Below are 27,771 nucleotides of genomic sequence, written 5' to 3'. Positions count from 1 at the left end.
TCCTGCTGATTGTTTTGAGAGTGTGGATCATGGTTATGGTGTTCTAGATGGCTTGCTAGTGAGGAAATGGACACCCGCAACAAACATTTCACTGGGGGAACCATGGTTTCAGGTTGTTGTGCCTATCACCATTCGACAGCTGGTGTTAAAGACTGCTCATGACATGTTGGGGCATTTGGGGGTGAGAAAGACGTACGATCGTATTATGCGTCATTTCTATTGGCCAAAATTAAAGAAAGATGTTGCGGCTTACATTAAAACCTGCCACATTTGCCAGATGACTGGAAAGCCCAATCAGGTTATAAAGCCTGCACCTCTGCATCCAATACCTGTTGTAGCTGGTCCTTTTGAACATTTACAGTTGGACTGTGTAGGGCCATTAGTTGGTGCTAAATCTGGGTCTAGGTATTTGCTGACCATAATGTGTCAGGTAACCCGTTATCCTGCTGCCTACCCACTACGCTCTATTACTACCAGGGTCATTGTAAGGGCTCTTACGCAGTTTTTTTCTATATTTGGTATACCAAAAGTTGTCCAGACTGACCAGGGGTCAAATTTTATGTCTCGTGTTTTTGCTCAGGTCTTACGCCAGCTTCATATTAAGCACAACAAAGCCTCGGCTTACCATCCTCAGAGTCAGGGTGTTCTTGAACGTTTCCACCAGACACTGAAGTCCCTTCTCCGTGCATATTGTATGGAGTTGGGACATGACTGGGAGGAAGGTTTGCCATGGCTGTTGCTTGCCTCTAGGGAAGTCGTTCAAGAGAGTACAGGGTTCAGCCCTAATGATTTAGTGTTTGGCCATTCTGTACGTGGACCTTTGGCTGTCCTAAAAGATGGTTTGGACCTCAAAGAACCACCAAAAGCCTTGTGTGATTATGTCAATGGTTTTAGGAGACGTCTTTATGAGGCGGGGAGGTTGGCCCGTGAGAAGTTAACAAACACTCAGTCTAAAATGAAGGAGCAGTATGATAAGCGAACAGAGCGTCGTGTTTTGGCAGTCGGTGATAAAGTGTTGGCTCTTTTGCCGGTTGTGTCATCTCCTTTCCAGGCAAAGTTTTCTGGACCGTATACGGTTGTCAAGAAGGTTTCAGATGTTAATTATGTAATTGCCACTCCGGACAGAAGGAAAAGTACTCAGTTGTGTCACCTTAACCTGCTTAAGCCATATCACGAACGTTCAGATGCATTTAAGAGTAAAACTGCTGCACAGCCTGTAGCTCTAAGTGATGCCAGTTTGTCTCCTGTTTTTTCTCTTGTCCCTCCGGTGGCAGCGCAGGAGCAAGAGGAGATCAGAACTCCTGATGATGGGGTTTTGCGTGCGCGTTTGCACAATTCTGAGACATTGAAGCAACTTCCACAGTTGCTGCAGCACTTGTCTGGGGACAAGTGTGCTGAGATAATTAAGTTAATTAATGACTTTCCAACTCTCTTCTCAGATACTCCGACTCAGACGCATCTCTTGGAACATGATATAGATGTTGGTGAGGCTTCTCCAATTAGGCAGCGGTTTTATCGTGCTTCTCAAGAGAAGCGGAAGTACATCGACACAGAGGTAGAGTACCTTCTCAACAGTGGGCTGGCTGAACCTTCTGCATCGGCCTGGGCATCACCATGCCTTCTGGTTAACAAGCCAGATGGTACCTTTAGGTTTTGCACCGACTATCGGAAACTTAATGCGGTCACAAAGCCAGATAGTTTTCCCTTACCTCGTATAGAGGATTGTGTAGACCAGGTTGGTGCCGCGACATTTGTTAGTAAATTCGACCTCCTTAAGGGCTATTGGCAGGTGCCTTTGACTGACCGTGCAAGAGAGGTGTCCACTTTTATTACTTCACAAGGGTTGTTCTCGTATAAGGTAATGAGTTTTGGGTTACGAAACGCTCCTGCCACCTTCCAGCGACTGATGAACACCGTGGTCGCTGGTCTAGAGGGTTGTGCAGTGTACTTAGACGACGTGGTGGTCTTTAGTAACACTTGGGGTGAACACTTGGACTCTATTCGAGCTCTGTTCCAGCGTCTTGCCCAGGCTCACCTAACTATCAATCTCGCAAAGTGTGAGTTTGCGAGGGCGACGGTAACCTACCTGGGAAAGGTGGTAGGCCAAGGACAAGTGTGTCCTATTCGTGCTAAGACTTTGGCCATAGATCAGTATTCGTCACCTACAAATAAAAAAGAGTTGATGAGGTTCTTAGGTATGGCGGGGTTTTATCGTTGTTTCTGCCCAAATTTCTCTTCGGTTGTTGCTCCGCTAACTGACCTACTTAAGTCCGGTGTTAAGTATAGCTGGACACCTGTTTGCCAGTCTTCCTTTGAGACCGTTAAAGCTCTCTTAACCTCCTCTCCTGTCCTTGCAGCACCGCAGTTGAACCAGGCGTTCAAGCTGCAAGTTGACGCTAGTCAGGTAGGAGCTGGAGCTGTTTTGCTCCAAGAAGATGAACACGGTGTTGATCGTCCGGTTTCTTTTTTCTCTCGAAAGTTTCTTTCTTATCAGGCAAATTATTCTGTCATTGAGAAAGAAGCTTTGGCGTTAATCTGGGCGCTTCAACATTTTGATGTATATGTAGCTGGTGCCTTTTCTCTGGTGGTCTTCTGTGACCATAATCCGTTAACTTTCTTGCACTCCCTTCAAAATCCAAATCAGCGCCTAATGAGATGGGCTCTTTTTCTGCAACCATACCACTTGGATATTCGTCACATTAAAGGCACAGATAATGTGATTGCAGATGCCTTATCTCGTGCTCCCGCTGGTTAATGTTTTGTTGTTTGTTACCCTATGTTTTTTTTCCTGTCTCTTCTGTCTTCCAGGGCCCGGATTACAGAAGTTGGACAGTTGTGAGTTGCGTCTGAATAAAGGGGTTACAACATTTGTATATAGTATGGTGTGTTTTTGTACATATCTTTTGAATGTTTTGCACATTTTTCTGCACTAAATTTTCACTCTTAACACTATGGTACTAAGTTTCCTGTAGTGTTATTCACATTATGGTTGCGGTGTAGCATAGCCTCCAAGACCCGTTTTTTTAAGGGGGGGGGGGGGGGGGGGGGGGTGTTACATCCAACGATTGTCTGTATTTCTCCTGTTCTGTATTTCCGTGTCTTGTTGTTATCCTAGGTCAGTTCCTGTGCTTAATTGATGGGGTGTGTCGGCGCGCGAGGCGTGTCCCAGCTGATGGCATAAAGAGGGCTTGGTTGTGGCGCGTCGGGCGGGAGAGAGCGGGAGAGAGCGGCTTTGCTTTGTGTTTGAATTGTTGCTTTAAGTTGATCCTTGGTTATGTAAACTTTTGAGTTAATAAATAGATCCTTAGATATTTGGTTGCCGAACTTTCTCCTGCTTCTTTTGTTACTATTTGAGAGCCAGTAGTAACACCACGAGTGTGGACAGAAACGAAGACCATCAGAGGGTTAAACTGTATTTGTGTGAACTGTTGGGCTTAAACTTTAATGTCAACACTTTAAGAAATACAATATCAGCCCAAAATGTTACACATTCATTTTTTCCACAAAATTTGTTACACATACTAGTTTTCACACTACATACATTTTGTGGGCCATTCAAATTTGAGGTTATTAGTCACTGAAATGTGATTGGTTACTAGCATACATGATTTGACCTTAGCCAAGTCATATTGTAAGTTTTCTTTTGACATCCAACAAAGAAGATTCATATTCATTTTTAACTTTACCGATCCTCCAGTTACACTGTTACAATTTCTGTTGTAGCGGCTAGATCCAACTTTGACACAATTTGGTGTGAATTCTCGATGTGTCCTGTAGTCTTTGTCTTTTAAATTAAGTTTGTGCGTTGCGTACGGGCGAAAAATGTAAATTTGTGGAAAATGAGCATTGCTCAATGAGACAGTTTGATTCACTTATATTGGCACAATGCTTCGATTAATCAAAATTAGTTTGATGACTTTTTGCCAGCAACATCCCTAGCTGCAATGTGCAAACTTTAGTGCAGATTGGACCAACGGCCTAGAAGTTTGAAATATATATTAGAAAATGAAAATGTCAGAAATGTTTATAGACGGAGATAAATTCAGAGATACTGTATACATTTGAAGATTCATGGAAAAAATTATTTGGTTTCTCGCCATTACTCAAGACAAGTTTGGGGTCTCTACGAATTACAGTCACTGATGCCCATAGACTTTTTTTTGGCAGGAAAATAAAGAATAAGAAATCACTACAGAACATCAGTACAAACACAACAGGGTTCCAGTATCTCTACTGCTTAAACCCCTAATAATAAGAAGTGGTGTGTACATACCAAACACAAACTGGAGGGTGAATTCGGTTTGTTTTCTGCAGCAATGCAGAGTGAGCCTGCGATGATGTACTGAGAGCAGAGAGAAAGACACAAGTCAACTCTTCTGTTGGAATATGTAACTTGTGTTACTTAAAGACAACACTTTTTTGTATAATTGTGTTTCTTACGAAGAGAGATCCCCAGTAAGGAATACCACTAAAGACAAAGATGGAATCTGCATAAATTGTAGACACGATTCCCAACAGGAAAGTCCACAGACCAATCATTATCTGGACAATCTGTGAAGGATAAGAAAGTATTTTAAAGTAAACAGCATCACACTTTGGGGAACAATATTACATAAACAATATAGATTTATAACAGCTGTAGTTAGGTACTCTCATTGCAAGTAATGGACAGATTTTTCTCATCCGTAAATCATTCTACTCTGTGACTGATACACTATACATTTTTTGCATTGTCACTTTAAAAAAAAATGGAAAAAAATATTGTTATGCTTTGTTTGGACTGATTTACTCTGACCTTTTGCCTGCTTAATGGACTACAACTTTGGGTTGTGTGATTAATTAACTGCGCTTTATTTTCAACTGTTGTTGCTGGGTGCTGTCCACAACAACTAATACCACCAAATCATAATACTCATAAACATAAACACATAAAAATGATTTGGGATTATGAACAATTTCTCACCCCGAGGGCTTTTGGTTGGCCTTTCAGAAAAGGCTGAAGTCCATGAAGAGGTGAAACTCCTGCTAGCTGTTGTTGTCCATAAACAGGCACAGGAACATTTGTCCCAGTTCCAGCTGCTGGTGTTTGTGTTGGTGGTTGAAACTGGATGACCAGCGTTGAGGAGGTCATGGGTATGACAGTGTGAGACATTCTTCTTTCTGAATCTGAAATTGACCTGTAAAAAATCGTTGTAAATCAAGACTAGATTATAAAATAGATTTTCTATAAACAAACTTTCCAGTTTATTTATTAAAATATTATATATTCATAATGTTGTAAGACAAAAAGAACCTCAGACCAGGGGCCGGTTTCACAAAGCTATTTTAGACTGGTCTATAGTGTTAGACTAGTCTAAAATTTGCTCATAGACTAGTCTAATGCAAGTTAGACACTTTCACAAAAATAAAGACGGACTTAATTTAGACCAAAAAAATTAGACACCTTACCCCCAGGCTAACTTCGGTTTAAGACTCTATGTTACCTTGGCAACCAGCAGTAACATTCAGTTAGCCTACATTACAGACAGCCAGAAGAAAAGGGAAAATGGCTCATAATTTAAACATTTCTTCTTGTTACTACATTCCCAAGTAAAATGTCCTTGTAACTGTTAGGGCCGTTACATAGTCAACGCGAGCAACGATCGACGCGCTCCCTTTCATAGTCTAAGCAGTGGACGCAAGCACCGCTCACTACGCAACAGGGAGTAGTAGAGTCATAGTGGAGTAGTAGAGTCATAGTGGAGTCATAGCTATGAACGCCAGTCTATTTCACTTCAAACGCTCGCTTTGGATTCGCAAATGCTCGCAAACGCTCGCAAATGGATTCAAAATGTTCAAGCGTCGAACTAGACGCGATAGACGCGGATTTGACGCTCTATTCGCGTATGGTGTGAACGCAGCATAATCACAGGCTGCGATGTCAAGATTGCAATGCTGGAATGTGTGTGTGTGTTTCAGAGAGAGAGAGAGGCACGGGCGCGATCGAACAGTGGAAACATAAAAACATACAATACTCCGTCATTTATACTCCTCCAACAAACACATATTTTCCGCTCGTGTAAACTGCACTGAGTGGTTGAATGCGCTTACTTGATCCGCCATGTTTTTTGTTTTGAAAAGTGTCTTATTTTACCCAGAATGCATTGCAGTGTAGTCCTACTTAACATAGTCAGAGTCTTAAGTGCTTTGTGCAACGGTCTGATTTAGATGTCTATCTGAAGTCTGACTATCTACTATATCTAAGCCATAGTCAAAGTCTATCTTTGTGAAACCGGCCCCAGGCCGTAATGCTGAGTGTCGTCCAGGCATTATATATGTATGCATCTTTTACTCTTTATTTCTGAACATTTGATGTTTTGTATTGACCATCTTTGAATTGATTATGTAATCGGCATGATACATTTACCTGATTATTAATACCTGATTTACTTAAAATGATTAACTCTAGTAGATTACGTTGTATCCATTGTTACCGTAAAAAAAAACGCAAAAGTCCAGTTTTGAGTGGAGCATAGGGCACACCAACTGAGATTTCAGAGATCCGGCTAACACTTGGCACTAATTCAAGTGTACTTGGACTGTAAAGGCTAATAAAGCGAATTTCCGTTTAGGATAACAAATTGTTGCTCGACCAGCCTAAATAGGGTGAGTCTTACCTCTGTTTAAGGTAATGTTACTCTAGATGGGAAACCATGGCATGACCAAACCAAAGCTACTATCAGAGAAAGTAAGGTTGGTTGGCTTATATCTGTAGTAGTGGTCATGACGTCTGACAGAGGAGTGTATACAGATATAAGGAGTCTAAATAAAATACTTGGCAAAAGCATGGGAGCGGCCCTCGTGGAATCCACATTAAACGGCGACATTGGTATCCAAATGAACAAGTAAAGAGTTAAATAGAATAATCAAGTCAGATAAGTTTTTTATTTTTACATTTTAATTGGAATTAAACTACTTTGCCACACTGAAAAGACCAAACGTGCAGGTATCCAATACCCGCTCTACTGAAAACTGCTGTTGGGCCATTTGGCTGGGCCTTACAATATTTATTATTATAAATATAGTCTTCATGTTGTTGAAACACTTTTGAATGCAATTGTGTCAATAGTAGTTATTTCCATTGGTTAAATTATTGGCATTAACTAGAATTAGACTGTAATAACAGAGAATGTACTATATAACAAACAGCTCATGTTTATATTGATCCACATCATTTACATTTAAGGCATTTAGCAGAAGCTCTTTTCCAAAGACACCACAAAAGTGCCCTACCAACCAATATAGAAGAAATTCATGTATTAATAAAATGAATACATATATAAATAAAATGCAGATATAATGCAAAGAAAAGCATCTGTATAACGATAGTCAGATAGTAAATGTAAGTATATAATTTGTTGTTTTACCGGAAAGAAGTCTTCTCTTCAGTTGGTTTACCGCACTTTGCTCTGTTGTTCAGTTCACTCTCCTGAGATAACCCTATGCAAGTAAGATGTCATAAAAGTAACTGCTGATACTGTTTCCCAGAATGAAAGGGGAAGCAGGTGGAGCTCAGGTGGTTATGAGGGGTGGTAAAGCTGGCCATATTAGTCATAGTGGTGTGACAGCCTATCAGTACCTGATTCCTGTCTATTAAAGGTGCTGTATGTAACTTTTTTTATAAAATGAATCCTTTTTTTATTGCCCGTCTGTGAAGGGGTTGTAATCACACATTACAATGATCCACTTTTCGCATTTTGCTATTACCTCTGAAGGCCAGTATTCCTATTTTTATGTGAAGTCTCCGGGTCGGATTTTCTGCGAAATCCACCGGATGTGACGTGCATGCGCGCTCCCGAGCCTCTCCGTTTTATATATACAGTCTATTGCGACGGCACTGCAGCTAACGACATGGAGTCTGATAACACCAAAAAACGACCTGCCTCCAGCACAACACAGACTCCAACACAAACTCCAAAAAAAATAAAAAAACAAACAAAAAAAATTATCTGCTAAAGCTCGTCAGGCCAAACGTCAATCGGATCGACTCAGGACGAAAACACGGATCAACATTGGCAGAGCGTTTGAATTATGGAGAGACCCTGAGTTGGCTTTCATCCTTTTGGACAGGTAAGCTAACAATACTTCAAAGCATGTAAAAAATATTGTGATTGTGCTTTAGTTGGCTCAAGTTAGACATCATTAGTTCGCCAGCTAATGCCGACCATTTGCTAACGTTATCTGATGTGAAAGACTACAGTTGTAACTTTATTGATTTTCACGAGCACGAGCGCTATTGTTGCAATCTGAAACATCACCGCTAGAGGCCGCTGGATCCTACATACAGCACCTTTAAAAGACCGCAATTATGCTACCTGGGTGTGCATCATTGCTAGCTCCGCCCCTTGGTGCATGTGTGCTTCCATTATAAAGTATATTTTAGCTGTCTTGCTAATGATGGTGTTATGTGCATCATTAAAACCTAAATTACTTCTTATCGCTGGGGCCTGTACCATGATGATAGTTGAACAAACTCTGGGTTACAGGATTGGTTTTGAGTCGACAAAACCAAACCGATGCGATCAGGCTTTATTGGTACCATGACGCAGCTCATCAACTTTCTCTGTCAACTCAGGCTTTGATCTTTAAGCCTTGATCTTTATGATTACTCCACGAGCGCGTGCACATACCAAAGTGACGTTGGCACCGAACAACCAATCGCGTTCGATATGGATAGAGCGAAAGCGATATATTTTTCCGTGGAGGAACAAGAGATAATCGTTCAGAATTATGATGAATTTAAATATGTATTTCAAGCTCGAAACAATACGGTCTGCTGATTGCGTTAGGGTTAGGGGTAAGTTAAACAAATACGTTCTATATTCATGATGTATATATTTTAGCCTATTTTTATATGTTTTCTGGTTTTCTGAGTTAAATTCAGAAAACCAGTGGAGGGACACTCTTCCAGAACACACTCCTCCAGAATACATTGGCGAAGGAGTTGGCTCTGAGTAGCAATAATGGACGGCCGATTATGGATGAGATTACAGAACACCAGAAACGTAACCTGCTTTACAACAGTTATGCTTTATATTGGCCTATTTATTAGGGTGGAGGAAATGATGAAGACACTGTATGTGTGTTTCTGAGACAGTTGCTGAGGTGAATGCACTGGGCTTTTTACTATGGCAAACATTTGAATGTGTGGCATAAAAAGGGGCTGGCCCTTACGCATCTCTTTTATTGTAGTATTTTTCACAACCTGCCCCAGAAACTGAGGCCTCTACCTCAATGGGCTTCAGAAGAAATGTGAACAAGGATTTAAAACCCTTGACATAAATTACAGTCAGTCCTGTGTTTGTAGGAAGTCAAGGAACTTTTTGTGATTTGATGAGCCTCCAGAAAACTTGTAAAGATCATGTTTGTGGTGGAATTATGTTTCAGGTGGAAACAGACTCAGTCAGGGCCCTGTACAAAAGGAGTCTTGAACTAGACTGCACACTAAAGGAGTCTCGAACTAGACTGCACACTAAAGGAGTCTCGAACTAGACTGTTCACTAAAGGAGACTTGAACTAGACTGCACACTAAATGAGCCTCGAACTAGACTGCACACTAAAGGAGTCTTGAACTAGACTGCACACTAAAGGAGTCTTGAACTAGACTGCACACTAAAGGAGTCTTGAACTAGACTGCACACTAAAGGAGTCTTGAACTAGACTGCACACTAAAGGAGTCTTGAACTAGACTGCACACTAAAGGAGTCTCGAACTAGACTGCACACTAAATGAGTCTCGAACTAGACTGCACACTAAAGGAGTCTTGAACTAGACTGCACACTAAAGAAGTCTTGAACTAGACTGCACACTAAATGAGTCTCGAACTAGACTGCACACTAAAGGAGTCTCGAACTAGACTGCACACTAAATGAGTCTCGAACTAGACTGCACACTAAAGGAGTCTCGAACTAGACTGCACACTAAAGGAGTCTCGAACTAGACTGCACACTAAAGGAGTCTCGAACTAGACTGCACACTAAAGGAGTCTTGAACTAGACTGCACACTAAAGAAGTCTTGAACTAGACTGCACACTAAAGGAGTCTTGAACTAGACTGCACACTAAAGAAGTCTTGAACTAGACTGCACACTAAAGGAGTCTTGAACTAGACTGCACACTAAAGGAGACTTGAACTAGACTGCACATTAAAGGAGACTTGAACTAGACTGCACATTAAAGGAGTCTTGAACTAGACTGCACACTAAAGAAGTCTTGAACTAGACTGCACACTAAATGAGTCTCGAACTAGACTGCACACTAAAGGAGTCTCGAACTAGACTGCACACTAAAGAAGTCTTGAACTAGACTGCACACTAAAGGAGTCTTGAACTAGACTGCACACTAAAGGAGACTTGAACTAGACTGCACACTAAATGAGTCTTGAACTAGACTGCACACTAAAGAAGTCTTGAACTAGACTGCACACTAAAGGAGACTTGAACTAGACTGCACACTAAATGAGTCTCGAACTAGACTGCACACTAAAGGAGTCTTGAACTAGACTGCACACTAAATGAGTCTCGAACTAGACTGCACACTAAAGGAGTCTCGAACTAGACTGCACACTAAAGGAGTCATGAACTAGACTGCACACTAAAGGAGTCTTGAACTAGACTGCACACTAAAGGAGTCTTGAACTAGACTGCAGACTAAGGAGTCTTGAACTAGACTGCACACTAAATGAGTCTCGAACTAGACTGCACACTAAAGGAGTCTCGAACTAGACTGCACACTAAAGGAGTCTTGAACTAGACTGCACACTAAAGGAGTCTCGAACTAGACTGCACACTAAAGGAGTCTCGAACTAGACTGCACACTAAAGGAGTCTCGAACTAGACTGCACACTAAAGGAGTCTCGAACTAGACTGCACACTAAAGGAGTCTCGAACTAGACTGCACACTAAAGGAGTCTCGAACTAGACTGCACACTAAAGGAGTCTCGAACTAGACTGCACACTAAAGGAGTCTTGAACTAGACTGCACACTAAATGAGTCTCGAACTAGACTGCACACTAAAGGAGTCTTGAACTAGACTGCACACTAAAGGAGTCTTGAACTAGACTGCAGACTAAGGAGTCTTGAACTAGACTGCACAACTAGACTGCACACTAAAGGAGTCTTGAACTAGACTGCACACTAAAGGAGTCTTGAACTAGACTGCACAACTAGACTGCACACTAAAGGAGTCTTGAACTAGACTGCACAACTAGACTGCACACTAAAGGAGACTTGAACTAGAGTCTGTTCACTAAAGGAGCTGGACTGTGAGCTGAGGAGTTTCTTCAACGGTAGCGTGTTTTTTCAGTTAGATTAGATTAGATTAGATTCAACTTTATTGTCATTACACAAGTACAGGTACAAGGCAACGAAATGCAGTTTAGGTCTAACCAGAAGTGCAATAGCAGCAAGTGCAGGATATACAGTGGTTCCATAAGTGCAGAACATGGATATGTACTGAATAAATATAGAGTTGAATACTATTATAAACAAAAATTTACAGATAGATTGTCCTATGAATATAATATACAGATAACTATTACTGTGAACAGAGTTTACAGCTAGATATGTACTGAATATAATAATATACAGATGGCTATTACTATAAACAGAATGTTTACAGATAGATATGTACTGAATATAATATACAGATGGCTGTTACTATAAACAGAATTTTACAGATAGATATGTACTATGAATATATATATATATACAGATGCTGTTACTATAAACAGAATGTGAGCATAATATACAGATGGCTATTACTATAAACAGAATTTAACAAATAGATATATGTATAAGTTAGGCTAATGAGCAGTATAACAATGGATTTAAAGTAGTGCAAATAAAGTTTGGACAGAAGCTATCCGAGTGAAAGTGCAGTGGAAAGTAATTGCATATTACAGTTAAGGTACGATATTGCAATGTATATATAAACAGTCGGTACTGTAAATAAACAGTCGGCAGTGCAAATTGAGCATATTCCAGTCAAGGTAGTAGTGCAAGATGCATATGTAAACAGTTGTTACTGTAATAACAGTCAGCAGTGCAAATGAACATTATAGTATTGCAAATAACAAAGTTACTGGGTGATGACGTCATAAGAGGAACTCGCAACCCATTCTCTGCTAGATTCCTACTGTATTACGGCTGTTTGGAGAACGACTGAGGATGTGGGAAACCATCAAATTCTTTATGGACCACAGCCCTACAATTTTTAACCGGTCAGGCGCGAGAGAGGGGAGCCATGGCACTCAAAGAGTTATTAATGCTTGGTGTGAGGAGAATTAGTGGAGGGTTGGCCAGGTGAGTAACGTTAGCTACGTTAGAGCTAGTCTAGCCTGGTGCAAACTAACCCGGATAATATAACGGAAAAGCAAGTCTTTTCAAAATATTGCCGTCATGTAAAATAGCAAGGAGGGACAACGACTGAAGACATTATTAACTTACAGTAAGTCAGTCCAAATCAGAGCTGCAACGTTAGAGATGCACACACGCCTCAAACGTCATGTAATACCCTTCCTCAATCCACGCGTTATCAATTTCTCACGATTTAATTAGCGATGTTTATTGTCAGAAAAGAAAAAGAGAGATCGGTGTCCCCATCACTGTGTTTGTGTGGGCTATGCCACCCAGTTGAATCAGCACGATTCAGCAGTGGAGAGTATGTGCTGCCGTGAGGTGAACGCGTTTTGGAGTTTAGTGGAACAGCTCGACCTGCGACCCGCTGATCTGACGCGCCTGAACCCGTTTGTTTTGCGAATAGCTTATTCTCATTTCAGGCAGGATCACGGTCCCCTTGAAGTCAGCACACACGAGTATGTTTACAATGGAGTTATTTTATCCATAATTTTTTTTATCAAATAAAACATACAACCAACTTTTCTGAAGTTATGTAAGGCGAATATAGCTGCTAGCGTACGGTAACTCTACTAGTGAGTTCCTCTTATGACGTCACGCCCCATCTAGTGGAAGGGAGCGGTTAAAACCACTGTTAAAAGTGCCAACTTTTCATATTATATCAGCATTTTGCTATAAAAAAACAATGATGGGCGGTTATTATCTTTATGTTTAATAAACACATTGCATTATCTTCGTGAAAAATTTAACCTGCAACTTACACTTTAAAGACCGATACGGCCGCCCGCGGCATAAAATAACTATCGTTCTAAAATGTTTAATAACTTTTGAGTCGCTAATCCAATCTGTATGCTTTAAAATGCACCGTAAAGATGAGATTCACAGCTTTCCCGTGTTATCACGGTTGTCTCTATTGGTCATTAATAGGCTGCGTAGTGCCGGTGATTGCATCATCAAAATCTGCAGCAGTGATTCGTTGGTTGTGGTTTCTGTGGTTTCTTTCTCTGAGCCAAACAGGAACGATTGTTGATGCTTAGTCCCACCCCCATGCCCAGATTCGTCCAAACGGTCATCAACTCAACCAACAAACATAAGCCGCGTTTCCACCGCAGGAACTTTCCCCAGGAACTAGGAACTTTGGGCTGGTACTCGATGTGTTTACACCGCAGGAACCAGGGTCTAAATGAAGTTCCGGGTAAATATTTCCCCCTCCGATAGTCCCTGCTCACGAGGTAGTACTTTTTCAAAGTTCAGGAACTTTCAGGGGTGGGACTTGTGCGCTGCACAAGCTGATTGGTTGTGTTCACGCCGCATTTTGGTTGGATGACTCCACGCAGCATTTTCTTTATTTTTAACCTCCCTTTTAAAAAGTGGCTTCATGCAGTAAAGTTGTCTGTCTGCAAATATGGAATTTAATAAAAAAAACTGGGGGACTGGCGACGAGTTTCAGGCTTTATTATTTGGGTATTTGTGGAAGAGGAAACTTTCTGCGCGTTCGTCACAGCCATCTCACGGCCAATGTCCGCAATAGCTGATAACATACAATTTTATATCTAACGTTAGCATTACGAGCTCTAAACACGCTTTATCAGTACTCGTCTCTTTTCTGTCACAGCTTTTAATATTAAGTCATTATGTTTACACATTGTCATCTATTGCAAGGCAAACCATGTTACAAATTTACTATAACAGGATTGAAATAGCGCATTGAGGTGTAACAAACAACTATTTACAAGACTGTCACTATTTATGATTGATAGACGGGGTTCAGGCTTTTTTTAAAGAGTATTTGCGCAAAAGGAAATTTTTGCGCGTTCGTCCCAGTCATCTCACAACGTACCTTGTCTTAATTTTATACGCATACAAGCTTTCTGAACACGCTTTAGTATCAGTGCTCGTCTATTTTGTTATGTTAATTACCTCGTTAGTAAACCAATAACTGCAGCACAGTTTGAATCTCCTCCATACTTATAAATGTGGCGCTCAAAACTGATTACTGTCCGTCGCAGACTGGGAGGAGCAGTTGCGCGCAGTTTACCGTTCCGGTACTTTAGACCGCGGTGTAAACGCAGAAAGCAACCGGTCTGGGGCAAAAAAGGTTCCTGGGAAAAAAGTTCCTGGGACAAATTGTTCCGGGTAATTTCGGTGGAAAAGCGGCTATAGTGATTGGTGATTTTAACAACCAATCACGTTTCTTTATACATTTTTAACAAACGCAATGCATTGAAAACTACGCATGAAAACTAACGGATGCAAAGTTTTTGACCATAGCGCAAAACACGAAAGAGCGCAAAACATGAAAGAGCATAAAACACGAAAGAGCATGAGTATGTAAAAAAAAACAGCAGTACAAATCGGAGGATGTGTTAGAATTGATTTTTTTAAACGAGTCGTTAGACCTGGTGGAACCTTCCGATTCAGAAGATTGTTTGAATCATTTGCACTGTTTATTTATCTATTTGTATTTAGTTTGTGGAGATTATTTGCACTATTTGTTCATTAGCACTCAGTATATTACCCTCAATGAACCATTTCTTCATTTGCACTGTTTATTTCTTTTTGTATTTAGTTTGTGAAGATTATTTGAACCATTTGTTCATTTACACTCTGTATATTGTATTGTTAGTATTTATATTGCACAGTTGTCACTACTTGTTATGTTGTTTGCATTTGTTGTTCATGTTCAAATTATAATATAATTTTCTGAAGAAAAATGTTTGCTTCAGTGTTCTGTTGTAATATAACAACTTTTCTATTTACTTTACTTCCTGAACTTATTTGGACACATCTACATTGTCAGTAAATGTAATACACCTGTTTTTACTCAAAAACGCCTAGAATAATATTATAATAAATGGCTATAACTTGCTGAGGGATTGTTACATGTAGACAAAATTTCATCTGGAAGTCTAAAACAACCAAGTCTAACTTTCTAAAAGAAAAAAACAAAACTTCAGGAAGTTCTGTTTGAGTTCACACTGAAAACACCACATTTTTTGCTACCGTTTTTCTTAAAATCCTGTTAATTTCATAAATTCTCTGACAAAAGAAATGTAAAACTGGGACTTTAAATGAGCTAGCTGGAAACTTTAGGTTCTCCTGTTTAAAATGATATATGGCACTTGATGCTTGCTGCTAGAATGGGTTAGAAAAACAAAGAAAAGTACAGGTGAGTCAGGCGCCCCAAAAATGTTCTAGGTCTTTAAGGGTTAATGCACTCCTGCAGAGCGAGGACCACCTTGCGAATGGTTTGACAAACTGTGTTTTCCCCTAGCTTCTGTGTAAATTACGGTGCAATTATGTACCACTTGCAAAAAAAACGCAACGCGGTACCATTTGCGGTACAGTAGGCTAAGTGCATGAATTCGACATGTTCAATTCTTTATGTGCGGCTCAAGAAGTTCGCAAAGATAAGACATTCCTTCCGCGGGAAATCTGTATCTTTCATACAAGTAACTATCAGGAAAGGCAAGGGGATTTTGTCTGGCTAAAAACTCTCTCTACGAAATGCTCGTCAAACAATTTGCACTGAGATGTCCACCGGATTTGGAAGAAAAGGTGAAGCCATTGCACGAACAGACTGGGAATTAGTTACGCCACCCATATGTTTCTTTACTCACAGCTGATTGGTCAAACTTCAGTCTGAGATCTTGAATCCAGAACATAACCAGCCCCGGAGCAGGTTAGCCGTGCAGCGTAAGATATCATGGCGACGAACACCGATTAAAGCCGAGCTACTTTCATAGTACCTAAAACCCAGGGTTGGCGGAAACTAAACTGAAACATAGCTGGCTAGCCACCTAAACCAGCTTCATGGTACAGGCCCCTGGACTAGTGTTTGTTTTGCAGCTCTGTGGTGGTGTGCAGGCTGTTATTATCCCCAGAGAGGTTCAATTTGAATTTGAAAAATGCAATTGTAAGCTGTGTATACAGTGTTATGGATTTTAACGAATCAACTTTAATTAATCAACTTTAATTAGTCAGCTGGCATTTGTTGCTTTACCTAGTCATATGCTTTTAAATGTGTCCAAACTCTTTGGGGAAACTTGTGACTGACTGACTGACTGACTGTATGTGTCTGTTGTGTATTAATAACAAAAAGGGGAACTGAAAACTAAACAGTCTGTTAGAATCTTGTGATGAACAAATTAAGTCATCATTAGAACCTTGTGATAAGTAATCACAAGATCAGAGTTTGCTTTACCTAGTAACAGAGGGGTTTGCATATGAAGAACCAATCAAATAGTGGGGAAATTATGTAATGCAGCCTGACATGTATGCCATACCTCTATACTATAAAAACTGTGGTATATGTGTTTTACGGTGGGATTCTCAATGGAATTTGTCTGAGATCCTCCGGCCTTGCTTCTTGGGAGAGATTCCCTGAGAACTGCTCGGGAAGATCTCCTGGTCGTGATTAAAGCATTTAAAGGACATTTGCAGGTCTGTTTGTCAATTTATTCCTGCGCAGGAAGCTAGTTTAGGGAAGCAAGTTAGTTAGAAACTCGGCCAGTTGTCGACTGAAGATGCAAGAGCTAGAGTTTAAGGTATTGGGTGTCGATTTGTAGACACCCCAGTTTAAGGTATTGAGTGTCGATTGGAGACGCCCCAGATGAATGTATTGGTGTCGAGTGGAGACGCCACAGATATTAAGATCAGTAGGGTGTCGAGTGGAGACGCCCCAGATAGTTAGGTTTAGGGAAAATATCTACCACAACAGATATGATTATAAAATAGATTTTATATGTAAACAAACTTACCAGTTTATTTATTAAATCTTCATGTTATTGAAACTCTAGTAGTTTAGTAGTTATTAACTTTGGTTAAATTATTATCAACTAGAATTTGACCTTGAAACCGTAACATGATAGTAGTTGAACAAATTCAGGGTTACAGGATTAGTTTCGAGTTCACAAAACCAAACCAATCCAACCAGGCTTTGTTGGTGCCATGATGCTGATCATCAACTTTCTCTGTCAACTCAAGCTTTGATCCTGAGTTTAGGAGTTTAGGTGTGACATCAGTAGCGAACAGCCAATCACATGCTGAGAAACTGTGATTCACTTCTCTCTTCTCCAGAATATACTGAGAAATATTAAGAATTTAATATTTGAATTTGTGGTGATGAACACTGCTGAAATCTGAGCCAAACTACTTTCATGGTGCCTAAAACCCAGGATTGGTGCAAACTAAACTGAAACCTGGCTATCTCTCTAAACCGGCTTCACGGTCTAGGCCTGAATTCACTCTTCTGAGATAAGCAGAAGTAAGATGTCTGTCACAATTTTGGGTTTGTTCTTGTCATGTTTCTGTGTCATGTCATGTTTCCTTGTCTGTAATGTGACCCTTGTAAGTCATGTGATCCTGCCATGTGTTCCCTTGTCTAGCCATTACGATACAATCAGCTCCGATACGGCTTCGAAACAACCGGAAGTCATTAATTTCCTATGGAAATTCGCAGACTGCATGCGAATGGATCCGAACCGGGTCCGAACGAGTGCGGTGTGAAAAAAATAGTGTCAGTTGGTCATCCGGATGAGTTAAAAAATTTTAACTCTTGCGAAAGGCTACGGACGGTTCCTATCCGACAATTCCAGCGGAAGTTAGCGTTGCTATGGTACTGATAAACAAACCTGAATTCTTAACTTTTAATAAAGTTGTTAATAAGTAGTCATGTCAATTATTTAATTTTTTTTGATTTTCTAACATTATTAGGGCAGTTAATACAATTAAAAGCCCTATATACCACTATATCACATTTAGCCGACCTGACATGTCAACGTCCTGGGCAACTTTCCTCCACGCAGCAGCCTTCCGATTAATGTCTCTATAACCCTCTTCAGAGAGATCATACAGAATTGTACATTCTGACACTGACAAAATCAACCGTTAATCTCTCTGCCATTTTTGTTCTACTCGCTTCCGAAGCTTTTCAACGGTGTAGTACGACGTCCGCTGGGGGCGTATTAGGTATTATGGAGCTGATTTCAACTGCCAGTGTGAAGGCGGCGTTAGTCTTGTGTGTATTTAAGCCCTCTTGTTTGCCATGTGTCTTTGTCAAGTATTGTTTCCTGTAATCTGCTATGTGTAAGTTCATGTTCATGCTTTGGTTTTTGTTTTCATGCCACCACGCCATGTTTTTGTTTTGGTTTTGTTTATAATAAACAGCACTTGGGTTCTCATTTACACTTGCCTCCAGTGGATCACATTACAATGTCATAAGAGTAACTGCTGATACTGTTTCCCAGAATGAAAGGGGAAGCAGGCGGAGATCAGATGGTTAGGAGGGGTAAATGTGCTTATGTTGTAGTTTACAACAAGTAATCTGCATGCTGGTTCGGAAACAGCCATGAAAATGCCGCTGAATGATTTTGTATATTATTTGCATTGATACATTATTAATACATTATTTTGTACCAATATACACTAACGTTCAAAAGTTTGGGGTCTAACACTGAAATTGTTGATGTGACTTTAAGGTCTGTTTGTTTAATTTAAATAATAAAAGCAGGATTTTGTTTTTGGGAGGTTTTGTTAGAATTATTTGGATTTGTTGTGGTCAATTAACTAATCTTAATTGTGTGAATTTTATGTAAGTCCAAAATTAGGGATGCACCGATTGGGAAATTCTGGGCCGATACCGATACCGATGTTTAACATAACAACTTGGCCGATGGCCGATGCCGATGCCGATGTTTTTTCTTTTTGTTATTTATTCCTTCTTTTGTGCCACGGAAACATACAAGTCTTTCGGCTCTTGATCACACTATCCTAGAATGAGCACAAATTCAATCAGACCAATTTATGAAACAAAAAAAAACCTTTAATGTCACTTTCTGGTTGACAGTTATAACCTTATTTATAAGTTCTTTTTCAGTTGTTATGAGGAGCAATATGAGAGAGAAATTTGGTAATCATTGTCTGACCCAACAAAAAAAAAACATTATAATATTCATTTTATTTTTCGTGTTCGCATTTATGAGGGAAAAAACACGGGTGAATGTTCATATTAAATTTTAAACGCGCACGCGCTCTTCTGCGAGAGAGAGAGAGAGAGAGAGAGAGAGAGAGAGCCCCGACCGCGCTCGCGCTCTCACTCACTATTCAGAGCGGTCAAGCTTCCCCGTACTTTTTGACAAGCGCCCTTGACAGGGAGGCCAGAGCTTCTTTGCAGCTCAAGTCGGCGGCGGTGTGTACAGTTAACGCTCTATCTGTTGACGGCGCTGAGGGAAAAGCTCCCGCCACTGGAAGAAGCGGTCGCCGCCCATTTGTGTCCTCCTGCGCACCCATCAAAGCCGTGCAGAACGTCTTCAGCACTCGCGGATCGTGCATACTCCGCCGCTTCTTCTGCTACACACCATGGTCGTTCTTTTCTCGAGAAAGGGAGTTTTCTCATAGAAAAATAAATAAATAAATGCGTCATTGTACCCAGCACTTCTGAAAATGCACTTCCGAATGCGTCTCTGTCCCCAGCATATCAAACCAAACTGACGCCCATGTGACATCGGCGAATGTCATTTTTATTTCCCGATGGCCGATGGCAGTTAACGAGGCAAATATCGGCCGTTACCGATGTTCAGCCGATGCATCGGTGCATCCCTATCCAAAATGACTTCCATTCAGGAATTGAATGTAGAACTTTCTGAGAAGTTTCTAGATAGATGCACCAAAGAACAACTTTTAGAAATCGCAGAGAGTCATGCAATCATTTTGACTGGAAATGATAAGAAGCGCAAGGAGGATTTGTTAAGAGCTGTTAAAAGCCAGTTTATAGCCAAGAGAATTCTGGTTGTAGGAGATGATTCTGGCTTCTTGAAAGTTGAGAGGGGTCTGTTGGTTTGGCACTAATTTCTGAGGAGTCAAGATGGCAACACCCAAGATAGTCTGTTCCGAAGTTGAAGGATTTGTCCACAGTGTGTCTCCAGTTTTACAATCACGTTCGAGTGATGTAAAATACTTCTCTGCAGTGGTTCAGGAGGCTACTCATAACAGTAGACTCATCGTTTTTGATGTGCAGCGGCACAATCAATTTCAGTGTGTGGAGAAAGACAAAAGTCCAGTGAAGCTGAGTGGTGTGTGTTTGATCAAGTCCCTCCAAGAAAAAGACAAGCTTGACATTACTTTTAATACAAGGATTAAACTGTCTGTTATCAAGAAACTTTCATTTGCTTTTGATGAAGTGCTGGATCAGGATGTGGATCAAGAGAAAACTGGGAAAGTCACAGTGTAAGATGGAGAGGTTGTTTAACAAACGAGCAGTGGCTCGGAAATTTGAGGTTGGAGACCAAGTATTAGCTTTGTTGCCACTTGTAAGTAATCCTTTTCAAGCCCGGTTTGCAGGTCCTTATCCGGTCCTCAAATGCCTTTCTGGACAGAATTATCTTTTGAAAACCCCAGAACGATGCAAGGGAGTACATGTTTGCCATATAAATCTTTTGAAGCCTTATTTTCCTCCTGCATCTTCTGTGGGGTTAGTAACCACTGTGTTAGATCAGGGGTTTTCAACCTGTGGGGCCCGCCCCCCTAGGGGGGTGCCAACACCTGTTAAGGGGGGCGCGAGAAACTGTGAATTCAGAGGCTTAAGTGAAACGTGAATGTAAGATAGCAAATCTTTAGTCATCCACTAGAGGGGGCAATCTGATTAGTCCCGCAGCTAATCCCGTAGATTCCCGCAGCTAATCCCGTAGGAGAGGGGGGCGTGGTTCCGCGAGGTCTTTAACGGGAGAGTTTGAAGGATCCTGTGGAAATACTGACGAGTGGAAAGAGTTACTAATGAGTGGAAAGAGTTACTGACGAGTGGAAAGAGTTTTATTGTGAGATTGTTTTGTATGCTGTAGCAAGGCTACGGTGAATGCGCTGTTGGCGCAAATTTTTGTTTGTTGATTTGAGTTTTGTAAATAAAACGTGCGAGTCCCAGTCACGCCGACCCTGTCTTCCTTCCAAACACTGAACCTCTTCACAACTTGTATAGCAATGATGTTTGTTTGCACGCACTTTGGGAGGGTGGGGGGCGCGAATGAAATTAGACAAACTTGGGGGGGGGGGCGCATATCCTAAAAGGTTGAAAACTCCTGTGTTAGATGATTCTTCACATTTGACTTCCATGACTTCCTTTTCAGAGAGTTCCTCCTTGAATTGTATGAGGGATGATTGTGTTCACTTTCCTTCTCCAGGAGTTATTGAAGGACGATTGAATAACTCTGAGATGTATTTAAAATTGGCTCATCATTTACCCCATCTATCTCACTCTGAGAAAAATGACATTCTTCAGTTAGTGGAGTCTTTTCCTCACTTGTTTTCTGATGTGCCTACTTGCACCACAGTGATTGAACATGACATTGATGTGGGTTCTGCTTCACCAATTAAGCAGCATGCGTTTAGGGTAAACCCTGTGAAACGGGACTTGTTGAAAAAGGTGACTTACTTATTAGAGACTAATTTGGAGTCCAGCTTTAGTGCTTGGAGTTCACCTTGTCTCCTTGTAAATGAGCCCGATGGATCCTACAGATTTTGTACAGACTATCGCAAGCTTAATTCCATCACTAAGCCTGACTGCTATCCTTACCCCGCATAGATGATTGTGTGGATAGAGTGGGGTCTGCGAAGTTTGTGAGCAAATTTGACCTTTTAAAAGGGTACTGGCAGGTTCAACTGACTGTTAGAGCAAAGGAACTGTCTGCATTTGTGACACCTGACGACTTTCTCCAATACCGTGTTATGCCGTTTGGGGTTAGAAATAGGGATGTTGCGGTGACGGATTTTTTCCACCGGTTAATCGACGTGTAAAAAAAACGGTAATCCCGGTGTCACCGGGGTTGCGTATCGGGGATTTCGGGTGGCCGAAAATGCGGACGTGCACACGTCTCAATTTACTTTCACTTTAATTAGCGGCAATTCAGTAGCATTTGTTTGAATTAATCATGGGTTAATTTATTTTATTCTTAATAAAAAAACTTAAAACAATAAGACACTCGCTTGTATTACACACATCTTTATTGCAAAATGAATAATAACTTAACACACCATGTAAAAACTAAACAAAAGCACTTATGAAACACCTTTAAAGTGCATTTATTAACAAAACGAACCACTGCACACATCGTGCAAGTATCAAACAAGAAATTATATATAAAAAAAAAAATCACTATTCGTTAAATAAAGTGCCTGCCTTTTTCAGCAAAAAAAAAAAAAAACACCGCACAACCATCGAATATGAAACGAACGAACATCAAAAACTTCGTTAAATAAGGTAGCCTACCCGAATAATCACTGGACACTTAAGTGCAAAAAAAAAACTAATATAAAAATTAAACTCACGTTTGCATTTCTCTTTGAAACCAGATCTTCCGCCATCCTTTGCCAGTTAGCTCGCCTCTCTCTCCTCAAATGATAAATGAAATCGGACACCTGCTGCTTTACTGCGGCGCTCGTTCCGCTTACGCTAAATTACGAAGTCACGTAGTCACTAACTGAATTAAGTGCTTTATTACTATAGGCTAAAACTTCAACATGATGGGGACGGTGCCGGTGGTCAAGTGCTATGACCGGTAGGTGGGTTAAACACCGTGTATCACCGGTAACACCGACTATCGCAACAAGCCTAGTTCAAAATGCTCCAGCCACCTTCCAGCGCCTTATAAACAAGGTGTTGTCTGGTTTATCTGACTGTGAGGCTTATTTGGACGATGTGGTTTAATACAGTTCATCTTGGTCAGATCACCTAGTCCAAATAAGGGACTTATTTGTTCGTTTGACTGAGGCTTCTTAACTTTAAATTTGGCAAAATGCGAATTTGGGAAAGCTACCGTCACCTATTTAGGTAAAATAGTAGGAAATGGACATGTTCGCCCCATTGAAGCTAAGATTGAGTCCATTTGTGCTTTTCCAGTGCCTACAAATCGCAAAGAATTGCGTAGGTTTCTGGGAATAGCGGGATATTATTGTGGGTTTTGCCCAAACTTTGCATCTATTGTAGCACCCTTAACCGATCTTATAAGCACAAAAGTATCCTTTAATTGGACCACTGTTACCCAACAGGCATTTGATGGAGCCAAAGCACTGTTGGTTAGTGCTCCTGTGCTTGTTGCACCAGATTTTTCTCAACCTTTTTGTTTAGCTGTTGATGCCAGGGATTAGAGCTCTCAACGGGTCGGGTCAGCCCGACAAACCCGACGGGACCCGCGGTTTCGGGTCGAAAATATAAGCAAATGACTCGGGTCGGACCTCTGGCTCAATCTTTTCCGCTCAGTAAAAAAAAAAAAAAAAAAGTATTATTCATCGCTGCTCTTCACCGTACAGAAAGTCTGACTGCTGCGTGCAACGTGCATCGCGGGGGCAGACCTGATGCCGCTGCGTGCATGCCTTTAGCCTGGAGAAGAAGAGGGAGTTGGTTAAAAGTAAACTTGCCGCAGGTGAATTCACCGTCGCTACTACAGGAGTGGGAAAATCAGAGGTCTGGAAAGTGTTTGGAGTGGTGCTGGATTCTGATGGAAATTCTACAGGTTATGTGCAATGCTCAAAATGCAAGGTGCTGATGAAATATGACAGCAAAAATCAAAAATATCAAACATTTATATTTATATAGCCTATTTATATATTTAAAGTTTATTGTTTCAGTTGTTTGTATTGTTAAAAGGCGTGAACATTAAAGGTTGATTTGAATTACGGTCTGCTGGTCATGATAATACGTGTGTGAGAAAACCCCCCCGGAGAAAACGGCCCATCGGGCCGCAGGCAGGGTTCAGGCAGATTTATGTTGATGTGTCGGGTTACATCGGGTCCGGGCTTTAAAAGCCACGGGCCGGGTCGGGTCGGGTTGTAATTTTCAGGCCGGTTGAGAACTCTACCAGTGATACTGGAGCCGGAGCTGTTCTCCTACAGAGAAGTCAGGATGAAGTAGAACATCCAGTCTGTTATTTTTCAAAAAAATTCAATGTCCATCAGCGAGTTTACTCTGTTGTGGAAAAGGAGACACTTGCTCTTGTTTTGGCCATCCAACACTTTGAAATCTATCTGGGATTGTCTGCAAGTCCAATTGTGGTTTATACCGACCATAATCCTTTGGTGTTTTTACACCGAATGAAGGATCGTAATCAGAGGTTAATGCGGTGGAGTCTCTTCTTACAACCATTTTCCCTTGACATTAAACACATTCGGGGCAGTGAAAATGTCATTGCTGATGCCCTATCTCGAGCTTGAGAATATATATTTTGTTGTTTCTCCTTTTTCTCTTCTCTTTCTCGTTCTATCCTGTTTCCTAGGCCCCAGGAAGCAGGAACTAGGAACCAAGTGGAGTGGGATCAATCGTGGAGAATTTGTACCCACAGCTCTGCACAGTTTTTGTGTCTCCCTCATTTAACACACCTGATTCAGATCATCAGCTCGTTAGGAAAGAGCTCTATGAACTGAACTGGGTGTGTCAGATAAAGGAGACATATAAAATGTGCAGAGCAGTGGGTCCCCAGGACCAGGATTGAGAACCAGTGCCTTAGAGCAGTGGTTCCCAATGTAAATGTTATTTTAACTGATTAAATACAAAAGTATTATTGTGTTAAATGAGAAAAGATAGCTTTAGAAAGAAATATTCTATTTGACTCAACATGGATACATTTTACATTTAAAAAACATTTTTTAAGTTGAATGTTTATTGGTTTTTAACAGGAATAACATAAAATAACACATTTAAAAATTATATTTTTTTAATTACTTAAGTTACTATAAATCTCTGGAAAACACAGGTGAATTGATGGTGGTTTGTCTTTAAAATCTTCAGGCATCTTCAGGGAATGAAAAGAAACTTCTGTGCAAGAGTTATGTCCCCCGGTGCAAGTGTCAAGTTATTGCGTACCAGACCTAGGATGAAGAACCATGTGCCGGCGGCAAAATGTCAGAATGTCGGAATGCGCACAGGGTATTTACGAGCTACAGAAGACTGGCGCTTCCCCTCAGCACAAGTATGTATCATTTTAAAACGCAGCATTACAACTTTGTGAATATTCATAGAGAATTCTTGATGGCCTGAGTCTGAACCAAAGGAATGTGTTTTTCAAACTCATGCTGATGTGGACAAAACGGTCTTCCTCGCTCTGACTGACAGATTCGAAGCGTGAGCACAAAGACGCCTCAGACATTTTTTTTTAATTCAGATGTTGCATCTGAATTGGTATTTAGATATATTTACAGACCAAAATGAATTGGTAACCAAACATCTTTAAAATATCTTATTTATGTTCCATAAAAGAAAGAAATACAGGATTGAAACAGCATGAGGGTGAGTAAATGATGACAGAATTTTCCCTTTTGGGTGAGTTATCACATAAATACTGATTTTTTTTTATTTTTTTTTATTTTTTATGAGATTATACTCTAAATAAGAAAATAAAACTGCCAGTAGGTGGCGGAAAATGTCTAAATGAGTAATTGAGCAAAAATAGACAAAATTGTGTGTAAAATAACACAATATTAACTTCTTTTTGATTGAACTGTTGTATGAAATTAATATCACATGTGCACTCATGCTATTTGGGACAAAAACAGCACTCGTGATATTGCTGAAATATATTATATGATATAAATATGAGGGGATTTTTTGCCCTGATATCTTGAATTTTAGGGTCACTATAGGCTTCATCACGCAGTGAGTTGTTGCCCTGCTTCATGTTCGTCACCATCAGCTGTATATAATGTAAGATGATCTACGTAGGTCTGAGGCGGAGCGGCTGCATCACATCATCTTAATCACATTATTTTCATGATTGTGGAAAAGCTTCCTTGTGTATACACAGACTTATTAATTTTACTTAAAAAAAAAATCTTTCTAGACTCATCAATTGTAACGCCAGAAAAAAAATATGGTGTTATAAAAGATGCATTATTGTTTCTTTATTGGTGGAGGTTAAAGTTCCATCAATTCACCAGCCAGTTCATCCAATGAAGAAATAAAATAGTAAATTTTCTACTGAGAATCAGACGATTTGCTTTTTAGTTATATATTAACTTATTTTTTTAATTTCCAGTCATTGTCATAAATTATTGCTTTAAATATAATGATAAACGGTACTTGCCAGATCTCTCACGGTCTCAGATCCACTCGATGCACTTCACCACATACATGACACAAGAAAAGAACAAAACAGGTGCAACTGGTTTTCAGGCTTAGTAATGAGATATAGGGCGTGAAGAATGAGCCGGTCATCTATACACACACAGAAACACAACAACTGAGTCGAACTAGTTCCGGGTTGATGACGCAAGACGCACAGCCGAAGTAACACAACAGACTCAAAAAGAACCGAATGAGTCGTTTCAACCAGTTTGCCGAGGAGTCTAATGAGTGAGTTGACGATACTTATGTAAGCCTGAGACACGTACTGGGAATAATCTTATTATGACTATTAAATTACATTTTATTAAAACCAAGGAGATCAGGGAGTTTATAAGACTGGCTTATTCTTCTATATACTATAGTCTATAGAACATATTCGCGTTTGTGCATCAATATCTGTGTCAGGATCCTGTTATCTGTGTTATGTCTTTTATTTTGAAATTTGCCATCAATGTGTTTATGTTCATTTGTAGTTCTGTCCATGGTCTTTTGTAGTTCTTTTGCTCTTTGTAATTAGTTCCAGGTGTTCCTTGTTATCATTGTGTCAGTTAGCTATTTGATCTGGGCTGTGTCCAATATCACCCCCTATACCCTTAAATAGGGCATTATTTGAGGGGACAGGCATTTATAGTGGTGTCCGAAACCATAGTGGAAGATATTGAGGGCACTCATTCAATCCCACAATGCACCTCAATAACGAGTGTACAACTGATGTACGTTCAACGGCTAGAGACTACCCATAATGCACTGAGAGAGTTGCGCGTCGAATGAATTCCTGCATCTGACCATAAGATGGCACCTGCAGCTGAATCATCCATCCATCCATCCATTTTCCAACCCACTGGTCCAGTGTGGCTACAGCGTAATATCATACAGGTATAAATTCCTTTTTAATTGATTATTAAATTACGTAGTTTCCATGGCAGAGTTCAAGATAAAGGGCGCAACTAAGCTTTCAATTGAACCAATTGCTTCGCAAAATGACTTGCTGTTTCGAAGCGTTCAAAACGCCACACGCTGGTGACCCCTGCTGGTAAGAACAGTGTAAATGCAGCAAAAAATCCAGCTAAACATGCATAAAAACAGCTTTTACAATCCCATTTCAAATGTTTTATTGAAAGTATAATCTAATAAATGCAATTTTACTAATCATCTAAAATCTAGATAATCTAAAAGTTGTACAAAAAACATCTGTACATTAGAAAATGAAGTTGAAATTCTAATCAAAGCAATTAACATTGCCACTGTTTTTCAATGTTTAATATACTATAA

General features: G+C 40.4%; 1 protein-coding gene across 2 annotated transcripts in view; it reads right to left on the bottom strand.

Annotated features, from left to right (window-relative positions):
* LOC311289244 (membrane-spanning 4-domains subfamily A member 4A-like) overlaps nt 1–26,556 on the bottom strand; it is a 42,177-nt gene extending 15,621 nt beyond the window's left edge. Inside the window, exons 1-4 of one of the 2 annotated variants that reach the window (XM_084407086.1) lie at nt 26,455–26,556; nt 4,964–5,224; nt 4,441–4,551; nt 4,274–4,342 (exon numbers count right to left, since the gene is read on the bottom strand). In XM_084407086.1, coding sequence (XP_084263212.1) covers nt 4,274–4,342; nt 4,441–4,551; nt 4,964–5,152 — 369 coding nt within the window. In that variant the 5' untranslated portion in view covers nt 5,153–5,224; nt 26,455–26,556. Of the gene's footprint in view, nt 1–4,273; nt 4,343–4,440; nt 4,552–4,963; nt 5,225–7,406; nt 7,520–26,454 lie in introns of those variants that run through there. The other variant, XM_084407085.1, reaches the window with a different exon arrangement.
* Nucleotides 26,557–27,771: the final 1,215 nt, after the last annotated feature.

The sequence above is a fragment of the Rutilus rutilus genome, assembly GCF_951802725.1.
Source record: "Rutilus rutilus genome assembly, chromosome: 4".
NCBI lineage: Eukaryota > Metazoa > Chordata > Actinopteri > Cypriniformes > Leuciscidae > Rutilus > Rutilus rutilus.
Note: the sequence above shows the minus strand (reverse complement) of the source record. Positions and strands in the feature narration are given on the sequence as shown.